The sequence below is a fragment of the Idiotropiscis lumnitzeri genome, chromosome 4 (genome assembly GCF_059441095.1).
Source record: "Idiotropiscis lumnitzeri isolate Australia: NSW breed Sydney's pygmy pipehorse chromosome 4, RoL_Ilum_1.0, whole genome shotgun sequence".
NCBI classification, from domain to species: Eukaryota; Metazoa; Chordata; class Actinopteri; order Syngnathiformes; family Syngnathidae; genus Idiotropiscis; species Idiotropiscis lumnitzeri.
The window spans coordinates 25,621,699-25,649,675 of NC_142394.1; the positions used below are offsets into that span (position 1 = coordinate 25,621,699).

Here is a 27,977-nt window from a genome sequence, read left to right on the forward strand (position 1 = left end):
CTCTCCACCCACAGGCCATCCTGGTGGAGTAGTGGGCGGAGTCACAGAAGGGAAGCAATTCCAATCAGTCCCTAATCAGCAGGCTGTAGTATTTAGGTTCAGCCTCAAACAAACAAGACTGCCGGAATATTGCCTTGCATGTGGTCCTGCTGCTTGCCAAATCCCGCGGTCTCTCGAGTTGGATCAATTTGTCTTCGCGCCGGCAGTATTTAAGGTTAGTTAAACTAAGTTCTACTGTGTTTTTGTGTTTGTGGTACAAGTCTAGTTAGCAGACCAAGAGTATGTAAGGTGCGTTTTTGTTTAAGTGCTCTTGGTCACTTTCTGTTTAATTTTTGTAAATAGCCTTGTTGTTCCATTGGTTCTCGTCCACGAGTCCTTGTTAGTGCAAACTAGTTTTTACTCTTGCGACGACATCTCGTGTTGTTTGAATTAAGCCAGTGTCACTGCTCTCAAACACTTGCCTCTGCGTGGTCATCCCTTCTCTGGCCATAAGGCCATCCATAACATGCGCAAGGCAACCAGTTGGAGTTCATCTCCTAACCCATAAAACAAATATTTTGCTTTATTCTGTAAGCGGCTAAATAGATGCTTATTCCCCATGACGTCTCCATGCAACGCTTGAAATCCGAGTGCTGCCTCTGTCCTCTTAATCCAGCCCAGGGTTGGGCAAACCTTTCGATTGGCGGGCCGCAATGGCTTCTAAAATTTGACAGAGGGGCCGGACCAGGAGCAGGGTTTTGGTAACCTCACCTCATTGGAGGAAAAAAAAATAGATTTAATTTTAAATGAAAGGGAACAAAAGCATTACAACAAAATGTCTTTGAAAAACCACAGTATTTAGAAAATAAAACATTAACAAGGTTGATTCATTTCATTTTTTTCAAATTCGGCGGGCCGGATTAAAAGGTCTAACGGGGCCGCATGTGGCCCACGGGCCATAGTTTGCCCACGCCTGACTTCAACTTGCAATTCTTTTTACCTTGCTTCCATCCTCTTCCCTTTCTTTCCCTTCTTCCTTAATTCTCCTCACTTGCCTTCTTCAATCCATCCTTGTTTTTTTCCCTTCCTTCCTAACACCCTCCGTCAATACCCGAAGGACACATGAGGCCGCTATGTTCATTGTAAGCTTTATTAACAAAAAATATGTTCAAACATGTACAACACACGCAGACAGAAATACAGCATAGCCATTAAGAGTGTTGCCAGTCATGGAAAGCAGAGAAAGGAATCGCATCATCGAGTAATCGGAGGGCCTACACTGTGGACTAAAAATTTGCCAGACTGTATTTTTAATTGCACAATAGGGCGAAGTCGATACGCTTGATGGCGTCAATGCGGGTCGTCTCGTCTTGGAGCGTCTGCCTCGCCTGGCTTACTGTTGGAAGACACGCAGACATCATTACTATCAGCATACGGTATTTTTAAATATGGATTGCAATTGTTATTTGAAATTGCCGTATCGTGATATAGTTGGAAAGTTGCAATGCTAGCACAATAGATGATATTCTAACCCTCAAATTGACTCCATTTATTGATGTTTTTTTTGGGGGTTTTTTCCCCTCTCAATGATATCAGTGCTTCTCAATTATTTTATGTTACGCCCCCCAGCAAGAAGAAAACAATTCGTGCCCCAATCCCACCACTCACTCTCCACCTCAACTATAAATAAAAGAATTTTCGTTGCAAAACGTACCCACACCGGCGAGTTAATACCAGCAGTGATGGCAATGAGAGCGCCACTGCCAACTACTGGAGTGGATGTGCAATTACACTTTATTTTAGAACACGCACTGAGAATAGACTGATGTATTTTAATTAAGTTTCAAGATACCGAAATATCATTTTAGAATTAGAATTAGAATTAGAAATCCCTTTATTGTCATTGTACTCAAGTGTGCAACGAGATTAGAGGGCTCCCCTCTCCAGTGCAATACAACAATAATACAGACAAATATATAAATTAGATAAATAAATAAGAGAGTGCAACGGAATTTAGTACTGAATAGCACCGCAGTGTGTCTTATCATCACCATTTAAAATACTCCACTAATGCAATACGAAAAGGGGGTCCGTGGCCCCTACCTCTTTTCCGGAACAGGTGCCGCAGATGCATCCGAAAAGCCCGTTGATCATTTGAATGAGACAGAGGATCAGTTCGAGGCAGGCTGCCGTCAACAGGGTGGAGAACAGCCCCACGTTGAATTCAACGACACCCTCAGGGAGGATGCACCAATTCCACATGTGCTTTTCTGTCAAGTAGCTCCCACTGCTGCAAGGGACAAATAGCAGAGGGATGCCCGGCAATCAGTGGACATCCGACATGTGTGACGTCGTCTTCTGGAGGTCGTGTATGTGGTTGTACCTTGAGGTTCGAGTGATCCGACTTTTTATGCTTTGACTTGCAAACACTTATTTGAGATATGAGTAGCGTATCGTAGCAGTGAAGTTAAACTCAACTTGCTTCACATTAAGCCGAAGAAAGAGAAGCCCCACCCCCCTCCCCAAAAGAAAAAAAAGCTTCAGGTTGTTTAATATCACTCCCATTTGAAGTTTACTCTCAAACTAAACAAATTTGCCTTCGCTGGCGTTAAGCTAACACACAATTTGGAGCACCGTCGACACGCTAAGTCGTTGCATCAGTAGTCGCCGTATTTGAACAAAAATCAACACAAAAAAAAAATTTGAAAAAGCATTTTTTTTTTTTTTTTTTTTAATCCTCAGTGAAAAAGTCTTTCGCCACAGGTGCTTCTACTCAACAGCTTGTTTACCTCCCGGCTGAATAGAAGCACCTACGGCTGAAGACAAACAATGTCAGGGTTCATTCTCGAGACCTGAATTTGACACCTTTGTCAGGTCGGAGGATTTGAATTATGGTCGTCAATTATTATTCTAGAATCCTTCCAAGCAAAACATCCAACCAATGGATGGATACCTGTTTGCAAAGGGAACCCCCCATCTTGGAAAGGGATTTTGCGCATTGCTCCAGAAGCAAAGCGGCCCGTTGGCAAGGCCGAGGGCGGCAGTGCTCAGGCTGTAAATAGCCCCCGCCACGCCGGCAGCCGCAAAGCCGATGGACAGGAACATCTGCGCGGAGGGACACCGTGTCAAAAGCGACATTTATTTTTTTGAGGGGGGGGCTTTTTTTTTTTGTTGTTCTTTGCACTTACCCCACAGCGGTTAGCACAGCATTTGCCAGAACTGGTCAGGTGAATGTGGATGGCGGGAATGAGGACCTTGCAGATAGAAGCAGCAAGAAAAGACACATGGTATTTAAAAAAAGAAAATAAATAATGGACATTTCTTAGATTTTTTTTTTATGCTTTATCTTAAGAGTGCATGCTGGAAAACAGACAAGAAATGTGCAATTTTGGTCCAAAGCACCCATTTTGGGGTGTCTCCAAGATGAACAGATCTAGTTTTATGTCACAATGTAATAGTTAATAGCTATTTTCAATCATGAGCTGACCGACAAAAAAAAAAAAAAAAAAATCATGAGCCGATACGGACTAACACACAGGAAGTCGGCCATTTTGGTTCAAAGCAGCAGCCGTTTTATAGTCGTCTCAAAGACAAACTTGTTGAGCGGACCAAATTTAATTCACGTATTCTACTCCAGATGGTCAGAGTTTCCAATATGAAAAGAAAATCACGTTTCACGCGCACTTTCTTTGTGAACAAAAACCCAAAATGTTAACGGTTTGATGAGCACATTGTGCACAACAAATGATTGACACCTGATAAGTCACACCTTCTGCCTCTGATTGGTCGTTTTATCTTCGTTTTTCTCAGGCAGAGTGGTTTCTTGCATTGCAGAGATTGCTTTTTGTTCACAGATAATATTTATCACATTCTTCTGTCAATTCATTACAAACGTTGATTTCTTTTTCTTTTTTTTTTTTTATCTGTAAACGCTTCTTTTCTTTTTTTGGGGGGGGCGGTCATTGCATAGTTTAGTTTCATCAGATTTGAAACAAACATTCACCCCCCCAAAGCCCGTTTTAGTTTGCAAAATTAAATTTCTTAGCCATGTGGACCATGAGTAAAGTGCCAAAAAGAAGAAGAACCCAAGTCTGCCATTTTGGTTCCAAGCGGCCATTTTACGGACATTTTCATGCATCCCAACAAACTCACCATTATGCCTCCTCCGATCACTCCTCCCATGTATTTAACCTCCTCAGTGATCCGCGGCTGTCCGTCCCGGTCCTCGGCCGCATACTGGGTTTGAAGGTCAGGGAAGAAGAGCACGATGTTGCAGATGATGGAGACCAACGCCAGGATGTAGAGCGGCACGGCGATGACCTTGGCGCACGCTCCCGTACACATGTTTGCAGGTGAAAGCGCAAATTAACACAGAGGGGATTCCTGTTTGAGCAATATTACTATTTATATGATGAAGGCTCCGATGTGTGGGAGGGTGGGCGTGCAAAAAGCGATAAGCGCGCACAGTCTGATTAGACATTTTATGGCCTGGACTTTACATTCTGGGCGTGTGTATCGACAGTTTCCATGAGAGCCATAAAAGTCTGCTTTGATTGCTTTGCACCTTTTTCATTTCCGATACTACGTTATGGAGAAAAATGTGAATTACTAAAGGATTTTAAAAAAGTGTTTTACAAGAACGAAGTAGTTATGACAAAAATCTAAAGAGAAAATCTGATTATTTTTTTTTATTCTCGAAATGGAAGATGCAAAATTTCTTAAGCAAAAAGGAGTGTTAACACTCGACAAAATTAAGAATGAAACTAGAACTAAATAGGTCATTTAATATTTAAGAAAACACACACACACACACACACACACAACCCGACCCCAGATAAGTGGAAGAAAATGGAATAATGGATGATTTTAAAAAGTCATAATTTAAAAAAAAAAAAAGAGAGAGTGTGAAAGCATATCACATCAAAATGCGAATCTTATCTGTCCAAATATTAGCCGTGTATTAAATAGTTCAGTTTATGCAAAACATGCAAAGATAAGTTGCAAATAAAAAAGCAACTGCATTGATTGCCATGAGGTTGGAGGGGGGGGGCATGCATGTGTGTGCGTGCGTGTTGTAATTTGACGATCTTATCAGTGAATTATGGCGCTATTGAGATGTTTAGGGTGTGTCAGCGCCCATAGCTGACAGTTGAAACTCACTCACACGCACTGAGGTTTTTAGTCGCGGTTATGTAAACAGTGTTCAGTGCCTGGCACTACCACCCTCAAGGGAAGAATTGTGAATTATGATAATGCCGCACGGAGGAGTTTGCCAAATGACACATAGACAAAATCATTTTTGCCAGAGTAAAGTCGAGAATAAAATGTCACAGGAATGAAGATTTTAGAGGAAAAAAAGTTGCAAAACACCAAGATTTAAAAAAAAAAAAAAAAAAAAAAAGACTTCGCAAGCTACGGTGGCGCAAGCTAAGATAGCAAAAGTCTGAACTATTTTGAGATAAAAAGATGTTTACGGGATGCAAAAATGTAAATATTCTTCCAGATTTCAATTTAGTCGATGTAAGACTATGATTTTTTTTTATCAAGCGACATTGTGATAAATTATTATTTCAGGTTTCGTTTCCCCCTTCATAAAATTACACATGAATTATCATGTTTCCATTTCATTCAGTCAAATAATTTACAACACGTAAATTTACACCTTTTCATAAATTCCTTCATTTTGCAATTATGTCGTAATGAGGACATCAAAATATAGTTTATTACAAGAACAATTTATTGACTAATTAATTCCATGTTAGACAAACACACAAGGAAGTAGTATGAACAAAAGTCTTCTTTGTGATACATTTCGTACTGAAATGTGAATTGTCAAGTCAATCCGAGCACCCGACTCCTGGTTTCAGGAGTTTCGAAGCACTCGAAAAGGGAGGCCGTGACCCGGTATGATGACGTCAGCTGTGCGGAGCGCCTGCTGGCGGCTCGTCTCCTGCGCGGCGGGATTCAGGCTCAAGTCTCGCCATGTGTCTTCGTCGGCACAACAGTCGAAGAGGTCCCCCGCAACGAGAATTGTACCCGCTGAGGTTCCCTTCACCCGCACGCTCACGTCCTGTCCACTGTGGCCAGGGCTGGGAACCACACACACCTGGAACACACACACAGGTGAGGAGAATGGTCTGTTGAATATGATTATTGCTAGATGAAAATGTTATGTCATCACTAAATGTGTGTTTTTCCCATTTATATTGTCTCTGTCATAACTACAAAAAAAAAGTGGACAAAAAAAATTTCTGCATTTCACATGAATGAAATTGTAATTTTATGACCAAGTGGCAATATTACAAGAAAGTCTGGATATGAGACAATTGGAAGAATCGGAGATAATACGTGAGTACTAAAAAATATACATATTCACATTTCATGAGGAAAAAATGTCTGAATATTGAATATTATGGATGAAAACATTTTACCCCAAAAATGAAAGTATTACAGTAATATTAAATTTCCTCAGAAAATATAGTCAAAATATTTTCGGGTTGTCCTGACCCAAACAACAGGATCAGAAATCAGGGCCAATCATGTGTTTTTCAGCTGATCGGTAAAGTCTGATTTTTAGAAGAAACATGTTTTTAAAATAACACATTTTAGTTAATTACTTGATTTGAACCACTGATGATTTTCAGGTATATAAAAATGTTTCACCTTGGGATAGCTTTAATCTTTTTTTTTTAAGAAAAAAAATAAATTAATTAAAAAAAAAAACACGACTTTTTACTTATGGTCACTCGTTTTATGCATTTCTTATTTCATCAGTGAAAGTCGTCGTTTAACAATGTATAAAGGTTTTACGATTTTTTTTCTCGAAAAATTACAGATTTTCAGAATCAATTTCATTATAGCACATTATTTCTTAGTTCTCGTCAAATTACAAACTATTTCCTGTAATATTATTATAGAACTAGACACTGTGGACGTCGCTTACGTGCTCGTCCACGACGTGCGCGTGCCCCTGTGCCATCTTATTGGGCCGATACACGTCGCCTCGGCAGACGTCATATCCCACGATGACGACAGCCGACGGGAAAAGATTGAGGTTCCCCACGTGGTCAGAATGGCCGTGAGTCCCCACGACCAACTGGACGTCCCCGGGTTCGAGCCCCTTTTTGCGGAGGCTCTCCACGAGGAAATCCCTGTCCCAAGGCCCGCCGGTGTCCACGAGGATGTTGTTGCCGGCTCCCGTGACAAGCGTGACGGTTCCGTCGGCTCGAAACGTTCCGTCGGGCTGCGGGTGGTAGTAGCCCACTTTCAGTACCGACACTGAGTAAGGTTGGCCGGGGAAGTCCAGCTGAGTTTCACGCAGAGGGATTTTTTGGAAGTCAACAACGGAAGCCATTCACTTACACGCGGCCGCGCCGTGAATGACGTCATTGCTGTCGCATAAATAAGACGTACAAAAGCGACGTTTACGGAATAAATAAGGGAAAATAAGTATCTATTGTCTCAAGATGAGTGAATTGTACAGACTGAATACAAACAAAGCACATCTGAGTTGTGTTATGTGGCTCTACATGGTTAAAAAAATATATATTTCGAGCCGCATCTGGTCAATGCCGCCACCTGGCGGATTAGAGATGCCACTGCTGCTGTGACAAGTCCAATATTGTGGAGGGGAAGTGATCATTTTAAGACTTGTATTTTTCGATTATATTGAGAGAACAAAATATATTTGTCGTTATATTGCATGTATACTAAGTAATATTAGTACACAAGATGCCTCACCACGACGAAGATGAGTGAGAGACTAATTTAAGTGATGTATGATGCTGCCCAATGCCTTCACCATACAATGTAATGTTTCATGTTTAAACTTTATTTTTTTCCATTAATAGTGATAACTTTATTATTGAGGGTGTTTTCTACTGGTGACATGGCTACTATATTCGTGACATTTGTACTATTCTCTGTGACTTCGTTGAAATAAGGTTTACCAAAAAAAGTTAATTTAAATTTTTGTTTGGACTTTTTGTACTGCTTTGTCTCCATCAATATGTCCCCACATCCCCTTACAAAATAAACTTTAATTTGAAGACGATAATTCGTTTGGATTCAAACATAAGGAACCCCTTAAAATGAGTAATCGCCCATGGTTGTCAAGTTTACAAACTTCAAAGTAGTTCGGAAAGAAAGACTACTTATAAAAACGAACAAACACGCTCCAAAAACTTCATGTCTCAATGGAAATTCAGTTTGGAGACCCTTGTGTTTACCGAAAGTAGGCCAGCCGTCGTGTTTGCATTGGCCACTTACGTTTTGTCAAGATTCAGAAAGAAGCTTCATGAGACGTTCTGGTGTAATCCTTGAAGTCAGTCTGAATGCTGAGCATGGAGCAGACCTGCTTGAATTTGCATCGAAGTTTCTCCATATCCTCCTGCAGCTTTGCAGATTTGGGGTCATCACAGCTGCAATTTTGAATCAAACCCAGAAAAGATTCAAGGGCTTTGGCTCGTTTTCGTAGTTTGGGGTCTGGTCCGTGCTGGAGAAGACATTTCCACGTAACGACAAATCCATGATAAAAGGAGATCTCTGTGGATAGTTTCGCCCCGTGAGAGGCTCCGTGTTTGCGTCCAGTCTGCAGACCTTGGTAAGTCCCTTTCTCGAAGCCTTCCTGGTACCCCTCCCCACGGAATTTTTCCTCCGCCATGACAATACAATCAAATATATCGGTGTTTCCCGTCTCCAGCGCCATAGTCTCCAGACTGTTTTTGTTTTCAAACAGCTCGTGATCGGTGAAGCGTGTTGGTGACGTAATCAAGAGGCGACGATTTACCGTTAAGGGAACGTGGAAACAGATTCCCCCCCACCCATTTTTCGCATAAAATAATGATAGCTACATCCTTTAATTGTTTCAGGACGATTTTATTCTACAAATCCGCATGATAATGCTTTTTGGAATTCATGTACAAAGTCCATTTCCACACGGAACCTCTGCGTCCATGGATTTGTTAGCTAGGGACTCTTTAAGCTATTGCACAAGTCGGGACACGTGACTTGACCGCTGCACCAATGGCGGAAAAAGTCGGTTTAGAGAAAGCTTCCTCTTTCATGGACCCCTTTAAAGGCGTCTTGTTAACATATTTGATACCAGAATCGTGCTACGATGAGCTTTTTCTCAATTTCAATTTTCTAGATGGTGAGTAGCAAGTGTTGGGTGTTTTTGTTCTCTTGAACAGTCGCAAATGTGGGTTACCCGAAGCCCAAATGCCCCTGAAGAGAGAGAATGGAAAGTGAAACAGACTGCATGCCCTTTGAGGCGTTTTGTCTCTTGGTTTGTAAGATGTGTATGTTCTGTGAATGATTTTTGCTGTCATTTCAAATGCATTTTCCGGCATTAGTAACACCTCTTGTCCCGATTGTAGAAGACTGTCTCATATTCGTATTCTGTGTTTCAGTACCATGTTTGAAGATTTTACTCAGCAAAGGCCTGGGGATCGGCATCATCCTGGGATCAGTGATGGGTAAAACAACCTTCATTGTTATGATAACACTAAGTTTTAAATAACTACAACGGAGCAATATTATGTATTAGGGCTGGGCAATTATGGAAAAAATAAATACAAAAACCTTGTAAATATCAAGTGAAATTCAAGCCGCTTACATGTCATTCTCCTGCAGCAACACCTTTGCTGCATTGCATCTTTGCACACATTGAAACGGGGTATCCGGTATTAAAAAAAAGAAAACTCTGAAAATATTGTCTTGCCACTTGCCGTGTTCCCAGTGAAGCTGCCTCAGATCCTGAAGATGATGGGCGCAAAGAGCGGCGAGGGCTTGAGCTTCCAGTCAGTGCTCCTCGAGCTGCTGGCCATCACGGGAACAATGGCCTACAGCATCACTAACAAGTTCCCCTTCAGGTGCGTACCCTGCTCAGGCCACACAGTTACAGAGCCATGCCTTGTTTAAGGAAACATTGTGCTTATTTTGGCAGCGCTTGGGGCGAGGCGCTCTTCCTCATGCTGCAGACAGTAACCATCGGCTTCCTCATTCAGCACTACGCTGGGAGAAGCGGAAGAGGTGAGACAAGAAGCAGAAGTCAAGATTTTGGGGGAGAAAGTACTGAGGAATTGAAATCATTGCTCACTGTGCACACTCTTGAAATATATAGGGAGGAAAGTCAAACTTTTACCAAAAAAAAAAAAAAAAGTTATATTTTGAGAGAGAAAGGAGTGATTTGTTGTAATGTTATGTCAGTTCTAATGTTTTTTTGGGGTGGAGAAAAAAAGTTGTAATGACAAATTGTATTTGTCAGGTTTCCTTTTTCTGATGGCATACTTTGGTTTGCTGGTTGTCGTCCTGTCTCCGGTCACACCCAAGTCGGTGGTAATCACCTTGCAGGCTTCCAACATGCCTGCCATCGTCGTCGGACGGGTAGGCACCGTCTAATTTCCGCCAACTAGAAAATGTTTCTATGCAGGAGCTGGCTTTCAATTTTACTTTTATGAAGGCAAGACTTGAAAAGCAGCATCTATATGTATATTACATTTATTTATTTATTTATTACGTATCAGGAGCCACCCACAAGGGTGTGGTGACATCGCCGTTTTTTTTTTTTTTTTTTTTTGCAAATTCCCGGCGAGGATTAGCCGCTTGCAGTTAGCCGATATAAATTAGTTCAGTCTGTTCATGTTTGTTTAGAAAAGAAATGCTAGAAGTGGTTTTACTTTGAAGGTAAAGTTGAATCTTTTTCAGAAAAAAGTGAGAATGTTATGAGAATAGATCTATAATTCTTTGAGACGTTCAAAAATAATTTGAGCGAATTAAAACTATTACTGTCTATGAAATGAAAGTTAGATGTCGTGTTTATGTTTTTGTGTGTGTGTGTTGCAGCTGATTCAGGCAGCTACTAACTTCCGCAACGGACACACGGGCCAGTTATCTGCCATTTCCGTCTTTCTCTTGTTCGCTGGATCGCTGGCACGCATCTTCACTTCACTGCAGGTAGCGGCCATTTTGTTTGGAACGTACTCTAGTCCCACTTTGCGATGTCAACCGAAACATTCTTGACATTTTTTCAGTTTTTTTCTTTTCTTCCCAGTAATGAACTTATTTTTGCACGTGTCCGCAGGAAACGGGCGACGCGCTGATGGCCTTCACCTTCGTCATCTCCTCGGCGTGCAACGGCATCATCGCCCTGCAGGTCCTCTACTACTGGAACAGCTCGGTAGAGCGCAAGAAGAAGAAAAAGAAGAAGAAGCGAGAATAGAGCAAGAATCCCTCGGCCGCTACTCTCGCAACTCTCGCAACTGTAAGGTGGCTGGGAAACTTGATGAGAAACGCAGCATGCCACACCGTCCCAAAAAAAACAAAAACCACTAAATGACATTCCTTAAAGTTTGAAAATCATTCTGATTGCGATTATGAATAAAACTGTACGAAGGCTGATTGATTTGCCGTCTTTGTCAGTCAGTGCCTTGGCTTATTTGACCGAGTTGCAACGTTTTTGGTGGCGTCACATGTTCCTCCACGGCGTGTGCGTTTCATGAACCTTTGCACATTGGCCCTGCTGAGCCAATCTCTTATCTGTGTGTTTGTGTGCAAAGCAGGGTGGAGTTAACATATTGTGCACACATCTTGATAACGATGAAAATAATAATTGTAAATATACACTTCTTGCCCCCCCCCCAAAAAAAAGACAACTTTTTATAGGATTATCTGAATAACTAAACATCCAAGGCAAATGCGATTATACGAAGTCAAGTTAGTTTGAACACCAAAAATGTATATCATGAAAGTCTACGAATTGCTGTCCCATTTTTTTTAATCGTTTATTTTAATTGCGCAGGTACGGTATTCACAAGCGCAAAGGATGTGCAGTCTATAATGTAAAATTGAATTATTGAACATTATAAAACAAAACAAAAAAACAGGAAGAAAGTGAAAGCAAATCGTCAGCAGATGTCATAGATCAAAGCGGTTTACTTGTTCAAAGGGAAGAAGTTAAATATTGAAATATTGAGCTTGCATATTAATGATTACATTGATTAATTATTTATACGCAAAGATTTATGCCAGAGTAGAAAATATACTTCTGTACAGTTTCTCATGATCACTAAATGTGTCTGCATGTCATTTAGATTTTTACTTGATTTGTATTATTCACAATTTTTAAAACCCCTCTAATAGTTCTCATCAAATATGACATCTTACTAATTGTATTTTTTTAATCATTTAAATGCTGTTATAGAAAAAACGTTATCCCTGAATCAAGTATTCTGTAAAATCAAATGATTGTAAGCTATCGTGAATATTTCCACACAAATGTTCTTATTTTTAATAGTACGGTCAGTTCTGAGTCGAATTTGCATGTTGACTGTTTACAATATGACTTGAGGTCCAATGAGCATGCGAGTGGTACGGTCAAACTGAACTTTGAAATGTTCCATCCTTGAAACAGAAGAGAAATGGCGGAGGTAAACCTTTTGCATAAAGGGACATCTTTGCTGGATCCTTTCGAGGGGGCGAATTTGGAATATTTGCTGCCGCAGTCATGTTCCGACGCCTTTTTCCGGCGCTTCAACTTTACGGACGGTGAGTGTATGTCGCTTCGTGCTCCTCCATCAGCCTCTTGGGCGTCTGTGGGCTGCGTTCACAAGTTGGTAAACAACACCTCAGCAATGTTTAGTGTGCTTGGTGTAATAATTGACATGCCACAGCGCCCAATGACGCGGGATTTCTGCGGGTATCAGCAAATCTAATTGAATGTTTTTTTTTTAATGCAACTTAAAACAAATATTTTGCCCATTTCTTACCGCATATACACAGATACGTATATTTGGCTGTCAGATGAAAGTTTTTCATCATAATTGATCACATAATTTTCATAACTCAATTAATTGCACGTTTATATCTGTTCAAGTCTTTTTTTTTCCTCCAAATTTGTTAATGAACAATATGGGAAAAATAGGTTTACCAAATACAAATATATCTTTTGAATTAATGCAGTCATTTCATCGTCATTTATAAAGGTATTTGAAGTTAAAAAGATAAACTATACAGTTAAAAGTAGTGTGAAGGTCATTTTTCTGCGACTAGACGTTAAATATTGAGCCCTGGTAACAGAAGCAGTGTGTTGTCTTTGCAAATTAAGAGCAAATCAATTGGAACATGAAGCAACGTGTAGACTCCAGGACGCCCGTGACCCCTGTGAGGTCAAGTGGTTTGGTTGATGGATGGATAGATATTTATTATTGCTAAATTATGTTCGTCACGCCTTTGCACAACACTCTTTGCAATGATTTTGTTAACGTTTAAACTGATTCGTCATTAGTGACGCAGCTGTTCTGCAAATGACCGGGAAATGATACCCACGATGTTACCTGAGCTATCGTCGGGAGTTGCGCACCTCAAGTCGAAAGAGCGCGAGAGTTGGAGTCGTTCCAATTGACAAGAGGGAGATGTACTCTTGTAAAGGGGTCTGGATGCAGACCCCTTTGAGAGCTAGCTCAGTGCTAACTGCTAACTGGCGCCATATTGATGGGGTGTTTTTTAGCGAATGAATGCTTCTGCACATTTTTTAAGGCCGCAAAAGCAATTGAATGTCTTTAAATGCTTTGTAACAACCCGCAGGAACTTTGTGCATGAGGAAGGTCTGACCCAGACTCCCCCTGCCCCACCTTAACATCAAGTGAGCCTTTCTCTTCCAGGGCCATGTCTGAAAATTCTGCTCAGCAAATGTCTGGGGACTGTCATCATCCTGGGATCAATGATGGGTATGCTACTTTAACTTCTTTTTGCTCTTTAAATCAAGCCCAGACACTTTTACTGTTAACTTTTCTCAAGTGCCACATTGAGTTTTACAGACAAGGTAAATGTGTCAAGTATTTTATTATAATAGATGCATTCTCACCTGTTATTTTTACAATAAATTAAATGTTGGTCAATTTTTTGGTTTTATAAATATCTTCTATTAACAACGTATATAATGGAACTTTTTTTTTTTTTAAATCCAAGTAAAACAATATAATAGTTGATTTAAATGATAAATTGATTGCACCTCTCCCAGTGAAGCTGCCTCAGATCGCGAAGCTGATAGGCGCCAAGAACGCCAAGGGCGTGAGTTTCCTGTCACTGCTCGGTGAGCTGCTCGCCATCACGGGATCGCTGGCCTACAGCGTGGCCCACAGCTTCCCCTTCAGGTGAGGCCCGTGACGGCAAAGTGACCGTTGGAAATCGACTCACCTGTCGCTGTCGTGTGTCACATCAGCGCTTGGGGCGAGGCGCTCTTCGTCATGCTGCAGACGATCACCATCGGCTTCCTCATTCAACATTACGGAGGCAGAACCGGTAGAGGTGAGATGAAATGAAAGAGCTATTTGTAAGATTACTTTTTCACTTTTTTTTTCCCGTAATACAACAGAGGTTGGTAGTGTGGTGTTTTATCAAGTAATCTTCTTTGATGAATTTCTCATTAGATTTTAATGCAACTTAATTAAGTTGGAGTACATACACACACGCACATTTACTGCGCAAGTAGTATCCCATTTAAAGAATATAATTAATACAAAGTATGAAACTGTTAGATTAGGCTTTTTAATAATTACTTGACTTGATCTCGGCCTGTTGAAGTGACCACCTTGGCAGGGGGCGTATGTCCAAATTGAAATTGGTGATCTGCCGCCCTCTGCTGGTGACTGTCGTCGCCCGCACCCCTCCCGCGCCACCACGATCCCATTCTTGTGTGCAGGCGTGCTGTTTGTGCTGCTCTACTTTGGCGTGCTGTCGTTCCTGTTATCGCCGCTGGCCCCCGCGTCTGTTCTCACCGCCATGCAAGCCTCCAACATGCCCGCCATCATCGTCAGCAGGGTCGGCGGGCCAAACCTTCCCCAAATCAGAGTGACTTGTTGTACTTTTTCTTTATTATTTTTGGGGTAATTGGCGGTCAATCATGTCTGCAGATTATTCAGGCGGCCACCAACCTTCGCAACGGACACACGGGCCAGTTGTCCGCTCTTACCGTTACCATATTGTTTGCTGGCTCACTTGCACGCATCTTCACTTCAGTGCAGGTACAACACACATTTTCTAACCAGATGAGTGACAAAAATGACATTTTAAATAGATATTATCTTTCTCCTCTATATCACTTCAAAGCTGCAAAACATGATAAGGGTACTCACGTTGTAGGAAAGGGCAATATAAGAATTGGTGCAAGCACAACCAATCAGTGTCTGCCATCCAGTGGTGAATGGCGATATTACAACTTAAAACTATATGCTTGAACACCTCTGGGGTAGCCTGCAAATCACCAAAATCCACGTATAATTAATGCCCACTGAAACGCATTTGACTTTTTGTTTTTGCAGTAAAAACCACAAAATTCTACATAAACGGTCATAAACCTCAAATTTACATTCTTCACAAAACGAGTATTTTCCCGACCCTAAAAAAAATCCCACAACAAAACAAAATATATATTTTTTTAAATTTAATTGTTCCAAGCCGTGAGTTTTTGAGGGTGCACCAAAGTAGTTTATAATCGCCCTTCCCTCAAAATATCAATCATATTTTTTTCAGATAAATCAAGTTTGTGACAACTGTAGAAAAGCTTTCAATACTAGTAATTTAAATTTAATCATTTTTTCCAATAAATCACAATAATAACAATCATTTACACCAATGACACAAAATTGTTTTTTTTATCGTTGTTATTTATTGTTTTTATTGACTTTTCCATGTTCTAGGTTTATGATGCCGGTCTTAACCTGCAACCAACCATTTGTGTCCTCTGAGCTTTTGTTTATTTTTGAAGCGTGCACCTTGCATCCTCAGGAAACGGGCGACATGCTGCTGGTTGTCACCTACGTGGTGTCGGTGGCCTGCAACGGCCTCGTCGTCGCGCAGGTGCTCTACTACTGGAAGGCCACCAAAAAGTTTCTACAGCAACAACAGGATGCTGTCGTTCTCCCAAGTGATCAACACGTGCCCGAAAGAATTTGATATGCATACGAAGGTCTCGTCCAGCGTCTTCGTCCGGTCCGGCACGCAGGACTATTCTGAGGACTGGGAGGACGCCATCTTACAACTGGTCCACGGACTTAACGGCGGCATGGAAAAGTACTTCAAGGACTCGCGGAACCCGAAGAGACCCTTCAAGAAGGAAGTGGTGGCTCGTATCAAAGAGGCGGCCAATGTACTCAATGATGGAGGGGTGGAGCTTAACGCCATCAGGGAGGAGCTCCAGAAGGCCATTGGGAACTTTTAAACACATTTGTCAACGATGAATATAATCCACATGTATACTAGTTTATGTATGGACTAAAGCATATTGAGAAATGTTCACTGTCGTGTAATTGTATAAGCAAATAAAGATGGACTGTAATGTTCGGTTCACATTTGTTTGAGAAAATTCTTTTTTTGTTCAACTTATACATCCACCAAAGAAAAGCACTGCAACAAAACGCTGTTTTGTAGTTAATCAGAGATGAAAAGCATCGTTAAGAAGACCAGGTGAACGCATTCATGGCAATCGGAGTGAGAGACAACAAACACAGGGAGACGCCATTTAAAGACTTCAAAAGTTTAATTTACATTTTGTTGAATTTAGTTGTATTCATAATCTGTCTCAGTGGTACTTTCTTGTCTGTTCGATTTCCTCGCCTCCCTGAATTGATCACTTGCAAACTAGTGTTAGGGTTTCAAATTAGGGTTAGGGTTTCAAATTAGGGGTAGGGTAGGGTTAGGGCTAGGGGTTAGGGTTTCTGGGTTTGGGTTAGCGGTTAGGGTTTAAGGTTAGGGTTTCGGGGTTAGCGGCTAGGGTTGGGGTTATGGTTAGCGTTAGGGTTAGGGTTTAGGGCTTAGGGTTAGGGTTAGGGTTTAGGGTTAGGGTTAGGGTTAGGGTTTAGGTTTAGGGTTAGGGTTTAGGGTTAGGGTTAGGGTTTAGGGTTAGGGTTAGGGTTAGGGTTTAGGGTTAGGGTTAGGGTTTAGGGTTAGGGTTAGGGTTAGGGTTAGGGTTTAGGGTTAGGGTTTAGGGTTAGGGTTAGGGTTAGGGTTTAGGGTTAGGGTTAGGGTTAGGGTTTAGGGTTTAGGGTTAGGGTTAGGGTTAGGGTTTAGGGTTAGGGTTTAGGGTTAGGGTTAGGGTTTAGGGTTAGGGTTAGGGTTTAGGGTTTAGGGTTAGGGTTAGGGTTAGGGTTAGGGTTAGGGTTTAGGGTAAGGGTTTGAGTTTCAAATTTGGGTTTCACACTGCGGTTATGGTTCATATTAGGGTTTCAAACCAGGGTTAGGGTTTCAAATTTGATTTTAAAATTAGGGTTAGCGTTCCAAATTAGGATTTCACACTTGGGTTAGGGTTTCAATTTAGACTTTAAAACTAGGCTGAGGGTTTCTAACTCGGCATAGGGTTTCAAAATAGTATTTTGTTTTCTTTTTCCAAACACTCACTTTTAATTTATTTTGTTGCTTCAACTATCATTTAACTTGTCGGGGAGCAACGACAGCAAACCTGAAGTTAGCGATCAAACCTCCACAACACTCGCAACCGCCAACCACCCAGCTCCATCGTGACTCTGCAAAGCAAAAGGAAACAACCCAAAAGTGAACACAAAAGGCGGTGCGTGTGTGCGTGCGTGCGTGTGCGTGTGCGTTTGTGTACCAGAGTAATCAAGCAAACGTCCCACTCAACGCTTGCGACCGTCAACATTTTGCCGCTCAAGTTAGTTTGCAGCACAAAAGAAGCGGGCCATCATTTCGATCACATACATTCATGTACAATATAAGTTGGCAATGTTGATGATTGGTTTCGAAAATGTGGACAATTAAAACTCAACACACACACATGCGCACACACACATGCAGCTCTTTGTCGAAAACTTTTAAGTCAGTCTCAGCGCTTCCATGGCAACCACTTGTTGAAGCCTCGCTGCCTGTTGCTAGGTGATTGGAGCTACTGGACCAGAAAATCTCTCCATTGACACCCCTCCCTCCCCCCCAAACACACACACGTACACGCACACACACCCTCCAAACCCCCAAGAACCCCCCCCCGTGGTCTCCAGCCAAAACAACACTGCCATTTATCATTAATTTGACATGATTTTTAATTAAATCCAGCCGCAAATCGACATGAGAACATTTCGACAAGCCGGACTTGTGTAAAAGGGAGTAAAAATCCCAAACGGAAATAAATAATAATACCGTTCGACAACAAGTTGAAGGGTGGGCAGTCTGAGAAGAAGTTGACAGCCACAAACATAACTGATTGGCGTCTCCTTGTCGCAATTTTCACAAACACACCAGGAAGCTGCGTAATGTTTTCTAAGAGGCATCTGCAATGACATGTCAGTCAAACCAAAAAGTAGTGTGACGGCACTTTTCCTTCTCAGAATTGGAATTGTCTAACAACTTCTCGGTTTTTGTCATTGCACCAGTAGGGGGCATACATCCACCAAGTATGCGCTTTCTTCACTTTTTTTTATTAGTAATAATCCTCGCCTGAAAATTCTTCACAAAACCCGCTGAAAACATTTTGCTCATGTTTCAAAAATACAAACTGCATTGGGGAAGTTTGGAACACTTCTGGCTGGTAAATCTTAGTTGATTATGGAAGCCCCCCTCCTCCCCTGGCCCCCCTCCCACTTTTCCCGACCTCCATCCCCTCCCCTCGCCGACCGATTAGCCGGTGCAAGGGTTCTGGCCCATTTCCATGAGAAAGGCGGCGGTCGGTGAAAGGGTTAAGCCTGTGAGGACCAAGCAAAGCAGAAAGCAGCCCTCATTTTCTGCACAGCGGGGGGGCCGGGAGATGGGAACAAAGACGCCTGAGGGAGGAGCGGAGACTCCGGCTTTACTATATGCACCTGCGTGCTGAAAGGCGGCGGACAATGCGCCTCCGAAACGGCCAATTACGCGCGGGACATCCACCATGTTTGTGTGTGCGCGAGCGCGTGCGTGCGCACAGCTTTTGTGCGTGTGCGAATGCGTGTGTCCGCGTGTCTGTGTGTGTGTGTGTTGGTTGGGGAGAAAGTGAATTTTAAAGAGGACAAAGATAAGAAAGTAAAGCTTTAAATCATCCCCCCCACCCCGGTTCACCGACATGTTCCCATGCAGCCAAGGCCAGGACTGATACGTCATCCTTGATGTATCGGCATGACGTCATGTTTAAAGTGCTACTAAATACACACGTGGGCAAAATTGTTATTACCCCTCTATTAAGGAAAAGAAAAAAACAATAGTGGTCAGGGAAACATTTTGAAACGGACATAATTTGTTGCAAATTATTGAAAATTAACCAATGAAAACCAGACACTGCTTTTGAATTTTGTTTTTACATATTTTTATCGGCGGGAGGGGGGGGGGGTAATTAACTCATTCACAACCAGCCGAGTAAAAAAACAATAAACGGATCTTTGACGTCTTTAGCCGTCAATGGCAGTAAATGAGTTAAACAGGCTTGGATAAAAATAATGGTAACCTTAACTTAAAATTTTATTGCGCAACCAATAACAATTTCTGATATAGCAAAGCAGCAAATAATTCCAATACCACACATTTATTTTGAGTTGTGCATTAAAAAAAAGAAAAAAAATTGACCTAGACTGCAATCTAACGTCGTACAACAAAATTAAAAAAAGACAGAAATTAACAATTCAACATTATATATCTATATATGCCAAATTAAAACTTTTTTGTATTATAGGAGTTAAAACAACCACCAGATGAGAAGACTGGCAAGTGTATGTGAAACAGATCGACTGACAGACCAACGGACTTCTGACGGACAACGATGACAAACTGACAAACAAACTGACAAACTACCTGACCGACTGACTGACCAATCGATGATTACATGTTGGTTCGGCTTGAAAAAAAAAGACGGACTGACGAATGATGGGCAAAATTTTGTAAAACACCCACCTCTGACTGATCTGCTAGCGTCAAACCTTAGCAAAACAAAATGCAACTTTAAAAAAAAAGTGAAATAATTTCACAATTTCCAAATCCAACTACATACTGTGCTAGCTTGCTCAAGAAAAAGCAGTCCAGTTGCTTGCCATATTGCAGCTTGTGGCCATTTAGTGCACTGCACTTAATTGCTCCCAATCATCTTGAAGCCTGACACTGCAAACGAAAGCAAAACGAAGACAAAACAACACATTAATCATCATACAATCCAAATACTCTTGCGCCATGACAGTTGAAAAACAGCGCCACTTCCGGGTACGGGCGTCACCAATACGCAAACAGGAAGTCTTTGAACCTGGCACCGCCCTTCAGCTTCCGGTGGAGTTGGCGACACCTTGTGGCCAATGCATGGACAGTCTTCATGCAGAGCTTTTACCAAAAAAATCAAATCAAGAGAATGTCCGGAAGGGCTGATAAAAATTAACGTGATTTTAAAAAAGATAGATTGATAGATCGGCTTAAATAAAGACAACTTATCAGTTTTGGACTACATAAGACCATGTTAACTATAGCCTTTCCTTAAAACGCATCCGTATAACATTTTTAAACGCCTTACATGACCATTCCGTCTGAAAGTTCCTTACGACATATGTTTTAAAAAGGGTCTTTCGCTGCAGTTTTTTTTTCTACCCATGAAACAATTATTTTTCAATGTTTTGCGCCAGGATAAAAGTCTAAATAAACTTATTTTGTACTTAGCCGCACAAAGAGTGATTCTTCAAAGAGGATAAAAAAATACACCCGTTAATGTTCATATAAATATATACGACATACATATATTAAATAAAGACGCCATGACTTTTACTTTTTTATTAATAGTCATGAAAGCCATAAAGATTTTTTTTAATCAAAAAGGCATCAAGACTCTTAGTATAAGAGTCTAAAATGTGTACATTATTTACAAGAGCGCTACATACATTATCTAAACCGCACAATGGTTTCTACAGAAAGGATAAAAAAAAAAATACAGAACAGTTAAAAATGTAAACATTCACACATGTCATTTAAAAGAATTGTACAGTATATAGTTAGTAATGGATGAAGACGTAAACCAATTGTAGGTCCATAGCAGCATCTACACAATGTACAGTATATACAAACACGCATGCTGTAAATGGCTGCCAATCTTGAGGGGAAATAACGTTTTAAAAAATAAAAATAAAAATTTAAAAAACGTGCTTGTTGGGTTTACAGCAGCGATTCACAACAAAATTATCCAATTTCAAATTGGGGTAAAAAAAAAAAAAAAAGAAAAATCACGTCAAAGAATTCTATGCTTATCCACTAGATGGCAGAAGGCACAATTAACCTACCACCAGTTCACATTTGTACAACAGGAAAGCACATTTGTGAGCAAATTGCTATTTTCAAAATGTTTTTTCTTTTGTAACATTTGATGGTGCGCCGGGAGATTGTTGTAATAAAGTCCGGCAAGGCTGGGTGTTACTGGTTTGGAAAGCGACTTAGTGGGGGCCCACAGGTGAAGTTAAACAGCAAAGTTAGCAGGATACATCTTATACACATAAAATCTAATTGATAGGCGCGGGAAGGAAGGGCGAGAAAAAAGTGCTTTACCACCCTTGACGTAAAGCTACTCAAATGCAGCATTTCCAAACTCCTCACCTAATATGTTTTTTTTAACAAGCAAAACACAACCTAAAAATGTATTAAAAACAATGTATAATGCAGAATGAAGATGCCCCAAATGAGCGGCATTGGCTGCGAGTGCAGATTGTCCCATGCGGTTCTACTAGATGTGTGTTAGGGGTACGGTGCCGGTGAGGTAGTGCTGCTGGACGCCGCCGTAGCCCCTGGGAGCGGTCCCCCCCGCCGGGTCGCCGCCATCGCTGCCCCCCGGGATGTACATGCTGATCATGTCCCGCAGGTCACCCTGCAGGGGACCCCGGTGGTGGGTGGGCGTCGGGGGCGAGTGGGACACGGCTTCCGCTTTCACCATGGACATGGGGACTGGGCTGGGCTGCTGGGGGCTGCTGCTGTACGACATGGGGCTGGGGTTGGTTAAAAAAAAGGTTAGCAGCGGATACGTGCAAAAGGATCAATTTACATGCATTGTTTGTATACATTGCTGCTCCGTGTGCCAAAAGCAGCAGTGCGCTCGTTTCCGTTAGCCCGTCTATGGCATCTTGCATTACGTTAATGTTTACTTTTTGGGGTTTTAATACCATTTGCTTCACAATCAAATATTTTATTGTAGAGAATAGCAAGCGTCTATTACGGGCAAGGCTTTTATTTCTTTATTTGGGCACAAATATTTTATGGTGTCAACATTTAGAAATGCATTCAAACGTGCATTTTAAAACAAGAGACGTAAATTAGCAGAGACTGATATTTGGTCAGGCCTTAATTTGGGACGAGGCCTTTTGTCCCGAAAAATGTATATGCATTATTATTTTCACAAATAAGAGGTACTTGTACATTTACTCGGCTGCAGAGTGCAGTACACTCCCTAAAAACCGATGCTTGGGTGAAAAGATAAATAAAAATTAATAAATAAATCAAACTACAGACCAGTACTTCGGTCAATATCACTCAACTTTGGGTTGTTTTTCTACAGAAAAAATTAAAATGGGTTGTTTTAAATAAAACAACCCAGAAAGTAACAGTAAAATTGACCACTCGTTGGTCTAATTTGTGACCAAAAATGTATTATTTTTGACCAAGCAGTTTTAAGAGGGTTCATTAAGTGCACGGCTTCTCGAAGTGAATTTGCTCAACTGGAGCGAGTACCTGTACTTTTTCTTTTTTGTTGCTGGATGATGTCTTTTTAGTTCAGTTAGCTGATATATGTCACCTAATACGGCACCATGAGGCCTTCGATAAAAATGCATCCATGAATTTATATTTTCTCTAATGAATAATTAGTATTTATTTACTCCATTGCACAGAGATCCTGACGCCTTATTTTGAATGAGGCGTTCATGGGAAACGAGTTTATCTGTACAAATGAATTTTTTAATATTTGTACATGTTACGTGAATATTACAATATGCGTTTACTCAACTGCAGAGAGTATTAGTATAAGGGGTAAGGTGTTGGGGCAGTACTGAGGCATTGTGGGTAAACAGACCACACACGTTTCGCATCAAGTGCTCCTGATCAACATTCCAGCCACGAGCCCGGACGAATGAGGCGCACTCAGAACAAGCAAGGAGACACTTTCGTCTCTTATGCGCAGTGACACACTTAGCCACGATCAAAAGAAAAACATTTTTCGAAATGATTATTTAAAAAGAAGTGACTAAAAGTTTGACAAGTATTTGTGCAAAGGTTTCTCCAAAGGGTGATATGTTGAATATAGGCACGCTTCTTGTTTTTTTTTGTAATTGAAAGATTAAAAAAATAAATATTAAACATTTTACTTTACACACTGCATATTCACCAAAAAGACTAAATGTCACGTAAAACAGATTTTGTGCATATTAGGTCGAATTTTCTTTTTTGAAAAAATGGGGGGAGTGCGAAAGGACAAAATGTCACTTGTGTTTAAAAAAAAAATGGTTTAAAAGATACCGTCAAACAAGTTTTAAAAAGATGTATACAAGACTTTGAAGACAAAATGTACCCGAATCATATTTTTAAATTTAGAAGTTATTGGCATATATCTTTTGAAAAATTACATAAGGCCACATCGGTTTTTTTTCAGTTTGAACTTGAAGATTTAAAAACAAGACAAATGTGGGCCTTAAGACTTCTTAGCTTACGTTAATAAAGACATGCAAACCTTTTTCTTCCACTTTCAAGACATTGCTCGACTTTCTTGCACAAACTAAAAAAAAGATTTTTCCAAACAGTGACAGTATTTCAAAGAAGACTTGTGCACCTGATTTAAGTTGTCGGTGAGCTCACCTGTACGAGTTGTTTCCGTTCATGTAAGTCTGGGCGGCGGTCATGGCGGGGGGGTACTGGAGTGCGGACAGGTCGTAGCGATGCAGCTGCTGCGTGTAGCCGAGCGCCTCACCCTGCATGCTGGCGTAGCCGCCCGCGGGCCCCCAAGCGTAGCTCTCCATCCGGGGGCTGGCGCCCTGGCCCTGCGCCGAAACCAGCAGGTTGCCGGGGGCCAGCGGGTACTTGGGCACCTGCACCGCGTCCTTCTTGAGCGCGGGCTTGCTCTTGCGCCGGGGCTTGTACTTGTAGTCCGGGTACTCCTTCATGTGCACAGCGCGCAGCCGCTTGGCCTCGTCGATGAACGGCCGCTTCTCGGCGTCGCTCAGCAGCTTCCACTCTGCACCCAGCCGCTTGCTGATCTCGGAGTTGTGCATTTTGGGGTTTTCCTGGGCCATCTTGCGCCTCTGGCCGCGGGACCACACCATAAAGGCGTTCATGGGCCGCTTGACCTTATCCATGGGGTCGCCCCCGCCGGGGGCCTGCAGGGCGCTTTTGGAGCCCGGGTGAGGCAGGCCGTTGCCCGGGGTCATGCTGCCCGGAGGGGCCGGTGACATGCCCTGCGCCGCGTGGTGCACCGGCTGCCCGCCGGGCTTCAACTCGTGTTCCATCATGCTGTACATGTTCGACGCCGAGTTGATTTTCGCCTCTTGTGGGGGGTCGCAGTGAACCTGGCCGGCAAAGTCCACCTGGTGTTCCCGCAGCTTGCGCGGGAGCACCGGGTGAACCGAGTTAACTAATTAGTCTCCACGCGTACCGGACAGGCGATTTCTTCAGGTCCGGCCTAAACCACGCACAACTTTGTTTTGTCCTGTTTTTTTTTTTTTGTGTCTTTTTTCTTTTGTTTTAGCAGATGCTCCGAAGACAAAAAAATAGTTGGCTCTCTTCGCCGCAACTTGTTATTCTGAACCACTTGTTGTTCGAGCGCGCTCTCCCGATTCAAGCCCAACTTGCACCCCCTCGCTTGCCCATTCAATCCTTTTCTCAAGCCGGCCTGCAGCCGACCAATCAGGAGTGAGCGCGACGATTAGCATCTCAAAGACTTTTTTAGGGCGCAGGACGAAGAGCCAATATCTTAATAAGGGGAAAACGAGGAGCGAGTTGCACAAGTTCCACAATCAGTCAATCCTTCATAACTAACGTCAACAAGCTTTACTTTGAACTGGAAAACAAGGTCTACAAACCAAGTGCTGCAGGGCTGTCTAAACTTTTTCAAGGGCCGCATAAAAAAAAAAAATCAAATAAAATTCTATGTACAGCATATCAAGTGGCACCTTGAGCTACAAGCGATCATGAGACTTTTTTTTTTTTTGCTTTTCCTTGGGAGGTCACACTTTTAACATATGATTGCTCTATGGTTGAGGTCAAATAATCACGACTTATTTGAAAAAAGTAGTAGTTTGGCAAAACAAAGCATAAAAAATTCGAGCTCTTCATTAACATGCACAGTTGTAAGTTTACTGTCAAATTAAATATAAAACACGAGAGAATTACACGCTGTCTTAATAATGCCCCCGCTAGCTTAAGTGAAAATGCGATAGACAGGCTAATACATAACGTAGTGATGGATATTTCACAAAGTACCGATGTATATTTCACAAACGGTGCAGCAACACATATAGACAGACAATACCTACAGGTATATATTGTTTATCCTCTGCCAAAAATGACTGTTACAAAAGCTTACTGAGTCATAGCAACTATGATAACTCATACAAGACAAAATCTAATGTTAAAGCTAACTACAGAAAATACTGAAAATAAACAAGTAAACATTAAATATATAGGTGTGATTGTGCGAGTGATTGGATGTTCGTCTTCATGTGCCCTGTGATTGGCTGGCAACTTATTCAGGGTGCCGGAACACAGCTGGGATAGGCTGTAGTACGCCCGCGACACTCGTGAGAAGAAGCGGCTTGGATAATGGATGGATGAATGGATAAAAATAAATACATTTAAATAGACAAATTAAAATAATTGCAAATTCACAATTTGATAACATCAAATTATAATTACAAATAAAACACAAAATACAAACAACCAAGATATAAAATGTAAATACCAAAAAATGCACATGTACAAATTACTAAACAAATAATAAATGCAAATATGTTAATGATTAAATCAAATACATTTAATTACATATAAAAAAAAACTTGTATAATAAATTACATAAATACTAAATGAAACCACAACTAAGACATGGAAAAACATTTTAAAATACATAAAATAATTACAAGATTAAATAGACATTTGATGGGTGGGCAACATTTGCCCTTTGCATTTGCCAACATTGGTGGACCGGGAAAGCACTCATATTGTGTTTGACGTTCCTTTAAGTGTTAAGTGCGTTTTCTGCCCCCTAGTGGCTCAACTTTACATTATGCTGCAACAACAAATACATAAAACCATTAAAAAAAGTTCTAAACTCTCCTGCTTCCCCAAGTATGGATGCGGCTTCACATGACTTGCTTTTGCATTAATAGGTTGACTCCTGACACCCATGTTACGGAACTCACCGGATGGCTTGGAGGGGGGAGTGCAGGGGGGGGGGGGGGTGAGGTGTTGATGGAAAGGAGGGGAAATGTGAAGGAACAGAAATGAAGTGGGGATGAAATCAATAAGTAAGGATGGCCACGATGATGGAGGCCGAAATGGAGGAGGGATGAAAAGGATGAGGGGATGGATGAGGAAGGGGGGGCAGTGTTGTGTGTGTGTGTGTGGGGGGGGTGATTTGAGGGTGACAGGCCTCCCTGAATAGGCCTCTATTCTCCCCTCTGCTGGCTCCTCTTCTCATGCAAAGCAGGTCCCCGTTCAGCCTCCCAGCCATCCGTCACACAACAGAAAGAGCCTGGCAGACCCTTTACGAGCCTCCCACTCCGCATAATCCCCCCACCCAGCACCCAACAGGGGGTGACAGGGGTGTGTGTGATGGGCCAGTGGGGGGGGATGGGCGTGCATGGGGCGTAGCTCCCAAAATGCCTCTGGAAGAAGAAGGAGTAGAAGGGGCCACCTAGAACGACAACCCGTTTATTTCATACGGCGCTTCCCAACTCATGTGGGGAATTGGAGCATTCATAATAACACTAAAATTAAATACAATTACTCTGCATCCCGTACGGGAGGTCATATAGCATGGCGTGCCAAATGTCTAAAGTGGAAAGTAGAAGACATAAAAGTTATGGATAAGACTATAATTAAGGAAAAGTACTCAGCATTCCATGTAGCGTGATGAGGCAAAAGACGACTACATTTAACTAACACGACTACTGTACAGTACAAGACAAATGTAAATGAAAGTACTGTTGAATAGCAAGAACAGATGTAAATCAAACAGTAACATGACTTATGAATGATGAGACAAAAGAAGTAAAACTGCCACTGTATAATGAGACTAAAATGAAGTCAAACTACTCACCATTTCATGAAGCGTGTCATAGCGAGCATTCATGGTGGTGGTGTGAAAAGAATAACAAACATGCAAAATAATATTTTATGGGACAAAAATAACCAAAAGTAAGTGAAAATACTCAATTTGTTGATATAGTGTGACGCAGAGTTCCTAACACGTTTTAAAAATAACGGACCATTTTGTCCTCCCAGATTTTACCAAAAAAAGCAAGAGTTGACTTTGGAATCATCCCATTTCAAATGTGATGTCGAACAGGTGTAAACATTTATGATAAGGGTACATTTAAAAGCACACACGATTCAGAGTACTGAGGGAGTCGTTATCGCCCCCTCGTGGAATTTTCTTTCCTTCTGCAGAAATATTGGCTAGCTACGTATCTTAATAGCAGAAACAAACAGACCGCCCAATTGAACGGCACTTAGCGAGCAGGCAATACTTTTACTGAATAGAAATAATGACAGACATTTCAAGTTTTGTGACCTTCGAAAGAGTTAAAGTACGTAACGTAGGATTTCTTCTCACGCAACTAATTTGAATGAAGGCGCAACAGTGGCGACCTCGAGTGGAGAAATGATGACGCTCGTTAAATTGGCACAGAGTTAGGCGCAGGTTTCAGTTTGGTCGTCACTTTAACGTATTGACGTTCTACTTTCGAACGAGAACAACTTATTTTACCTTTCACTTCACTGTCGTGTAAATGTTTCAGCAACAAGTGCAGCAACTTCCGGGTTGACCGACAATCAATGTGACGAAGTCCTCCACGACTGCAACT

The 27,977-nt window shown here is 41.7% G+C and overlaps 6 protein-coding genes and 2 long non-coding RNA genes across 11 annotated transcripts; 3 read left to right on the top strand and 5 right to left on the bottom strand.

The window, feature by feature from the left end:
• Nucleotides 1-6,221, top strand: LOC148338826 (uncharacterized). The gene is made up of 3 exons (XR_015842936.1): nt 1-214; nt 4,179-4,331; nt 5,847-6,221. It is a non-coding gene; the product is annotated as an uncharacterized LOC148338826 (long non-coding RNA).
• Nucleotides 1,122-4,335, bottom strand: tm4sf21b (transmembrane 4 L six family member 21b). Its single transcript, XM_088294580.1, has 5 exons — nt 4,132-4,335; nt 3,168-3,233; nt 2,933-3,084; nt 2,083-2,269; nt 1,122-1,375 (listed from the first exon to the last, which is right to left on the bottom strand). Exons 1-5 carry the CDS (start codon nt 4,321-4,323, stop codon nt 1,373-1,375), a joined length of 600 nt encoding a protein of 199 aa, XP_088150706.1. The 5' UTR covers nt 4,324-4,335; the 3' UTR covers nt 1,122-1,372.
• Nucleotides 5,696-7,335, bottom strand: mblac1 (metallo-beta-lactamase domain containing 1). Its single transcript, XM_088294579.1, has 2 exons — nt 6,923-7,335; nt 5,696-6,085 (listed from the first exon to the last, which is right to left on the bottom strand). The coding sequence occupies exons 1-2, from the start codon at nt 7,331-7,333 to the stop codon at nt 5,843-5,845; spliced, it is 654 nt and encodes a 217-aa protein (XP_088150705.1). The 5' UTR covers nt 7,334-7,335; the 3' UTR covers nt 5,696-5,842.
• Nucleotides 7,336-8,250: 915 nt separating this feature from the next.
• On the bottom strand, nt 8,251-9,943 carry lto1 (LTO1 maturation factor of ABCE1). The gene has a single exon (XM_088294581.1). The coding sequence runs from the start codon at nt 8,684-8,686 to the stop codon at nt 8,261-8,263; it is 426 nt and encodes a 141-aa protein (XP_088150707.1). The 5' UTR covers nt 8,687-9,943; the 3' UTR covers nt 8,251-8,260.
• LOC148338830 (mannose-P-dolichol utilization defect 1 protein-like) lies at nt 8,751-11,379 on the top strand. Its single transcript, XM_088294578.1, has 7 exons — nt 8,751-9,130; nt 9,390-9,455; nt 9,719-9,851; nt 9,926-10,011; nt 10,247-10,365; nt 10,825-10,935; nt 11,063-11,379. Exons 1-7 carry the CDS (start codon nt 9,004-9,006, stop codon nt 11,198-11,200), a joined length of 780 nt encoding a protein of 259 aa, XP_088150704.1. The 5' UTR covers nt 8,751-9,003; the 3' UTR covers nt 11,201-11,379.
• Nucleotides 11,380-12,271: 892 nt separating this feature from the next.
• On the top strand, nt 12,272-16,074 carry LOC148338831 (mannose-P-dolichol utilization defect 1 protein-like). Of its 4 annotated transcripts, XM_088294106.1 has the most exons (7): nt 12,272-12,525; nt 13,641-13,706; nt 14,000-14,132; nt 14,201-14,286; nt 14,681-14,799; nt 14,892-15,002; nt 15,766-16,074. In XM_088294106.1, the coding sequence occupies exons 1-7, from the start codon at nt 12,399-12,401 to the stop codon at nt 15,931-15,933; spliced, it is 810 nt and encodes a 269-aa protein (XP_088150232.1). In that variant the 5' UTR covers nt 12,272-12,398; the 3' UTR covers nt 15,934-16,074. The 4 variants fall into 4 exon arrangements, with proteins under 4 accessions (XP_088150232.1, XP_088150233.1, XP_088150231.1 ...); XM_088294107.1 differs by lacking the exon at nt 14,892-15,002 and having other exon boundaries at nt 14,681-14,829; XM_088294105.1 differs by having other exon boundaries at nt 14,892-15,905.
• A 4,611-nt stretch (nt 16,075-20,685) lies between these two features.
• LOC148338832 (transcription factor Sox-19a-like) lies at nt 20,686-24,804 on the bottom strand. The gene is made up of 2 exons (XM_088294279.1): nt 23,758-24,804; nt 20,686-21,899 (listed from the first exon to the last, which is right to left on the bottom strand). The coding sequence occupies exons 1-2, from the start codon at nt 24,414-24,416 to the stop codon at nt 21,641-21,643; spliced, it is 918 nt and encodes a 305-aa protein (XP_088150405.1). The 5' UTR covers nt 24,417-24,804; the 3' UTR covers nt 20,686-21,640.
• Nucleotides 24,805-25,427: 623 nt separating this feature from the next.
• On the bottom strand, nt 25,428-27,959 carry LOC148338833 (uncharacterized). The gene is made up of 2 exons (XR_015842919.1): nt 27,881-27,959; nt 25,428-26,806 (listed from the first exon to the last, which is right to left on the bottom strand). It is a non-coding gene; the product is annotated as an uncharacterized LOC148338833 (long non-coding RNA).
• Nucleotides 27,960-27,977: the final 18 nt, after the last annotated feature.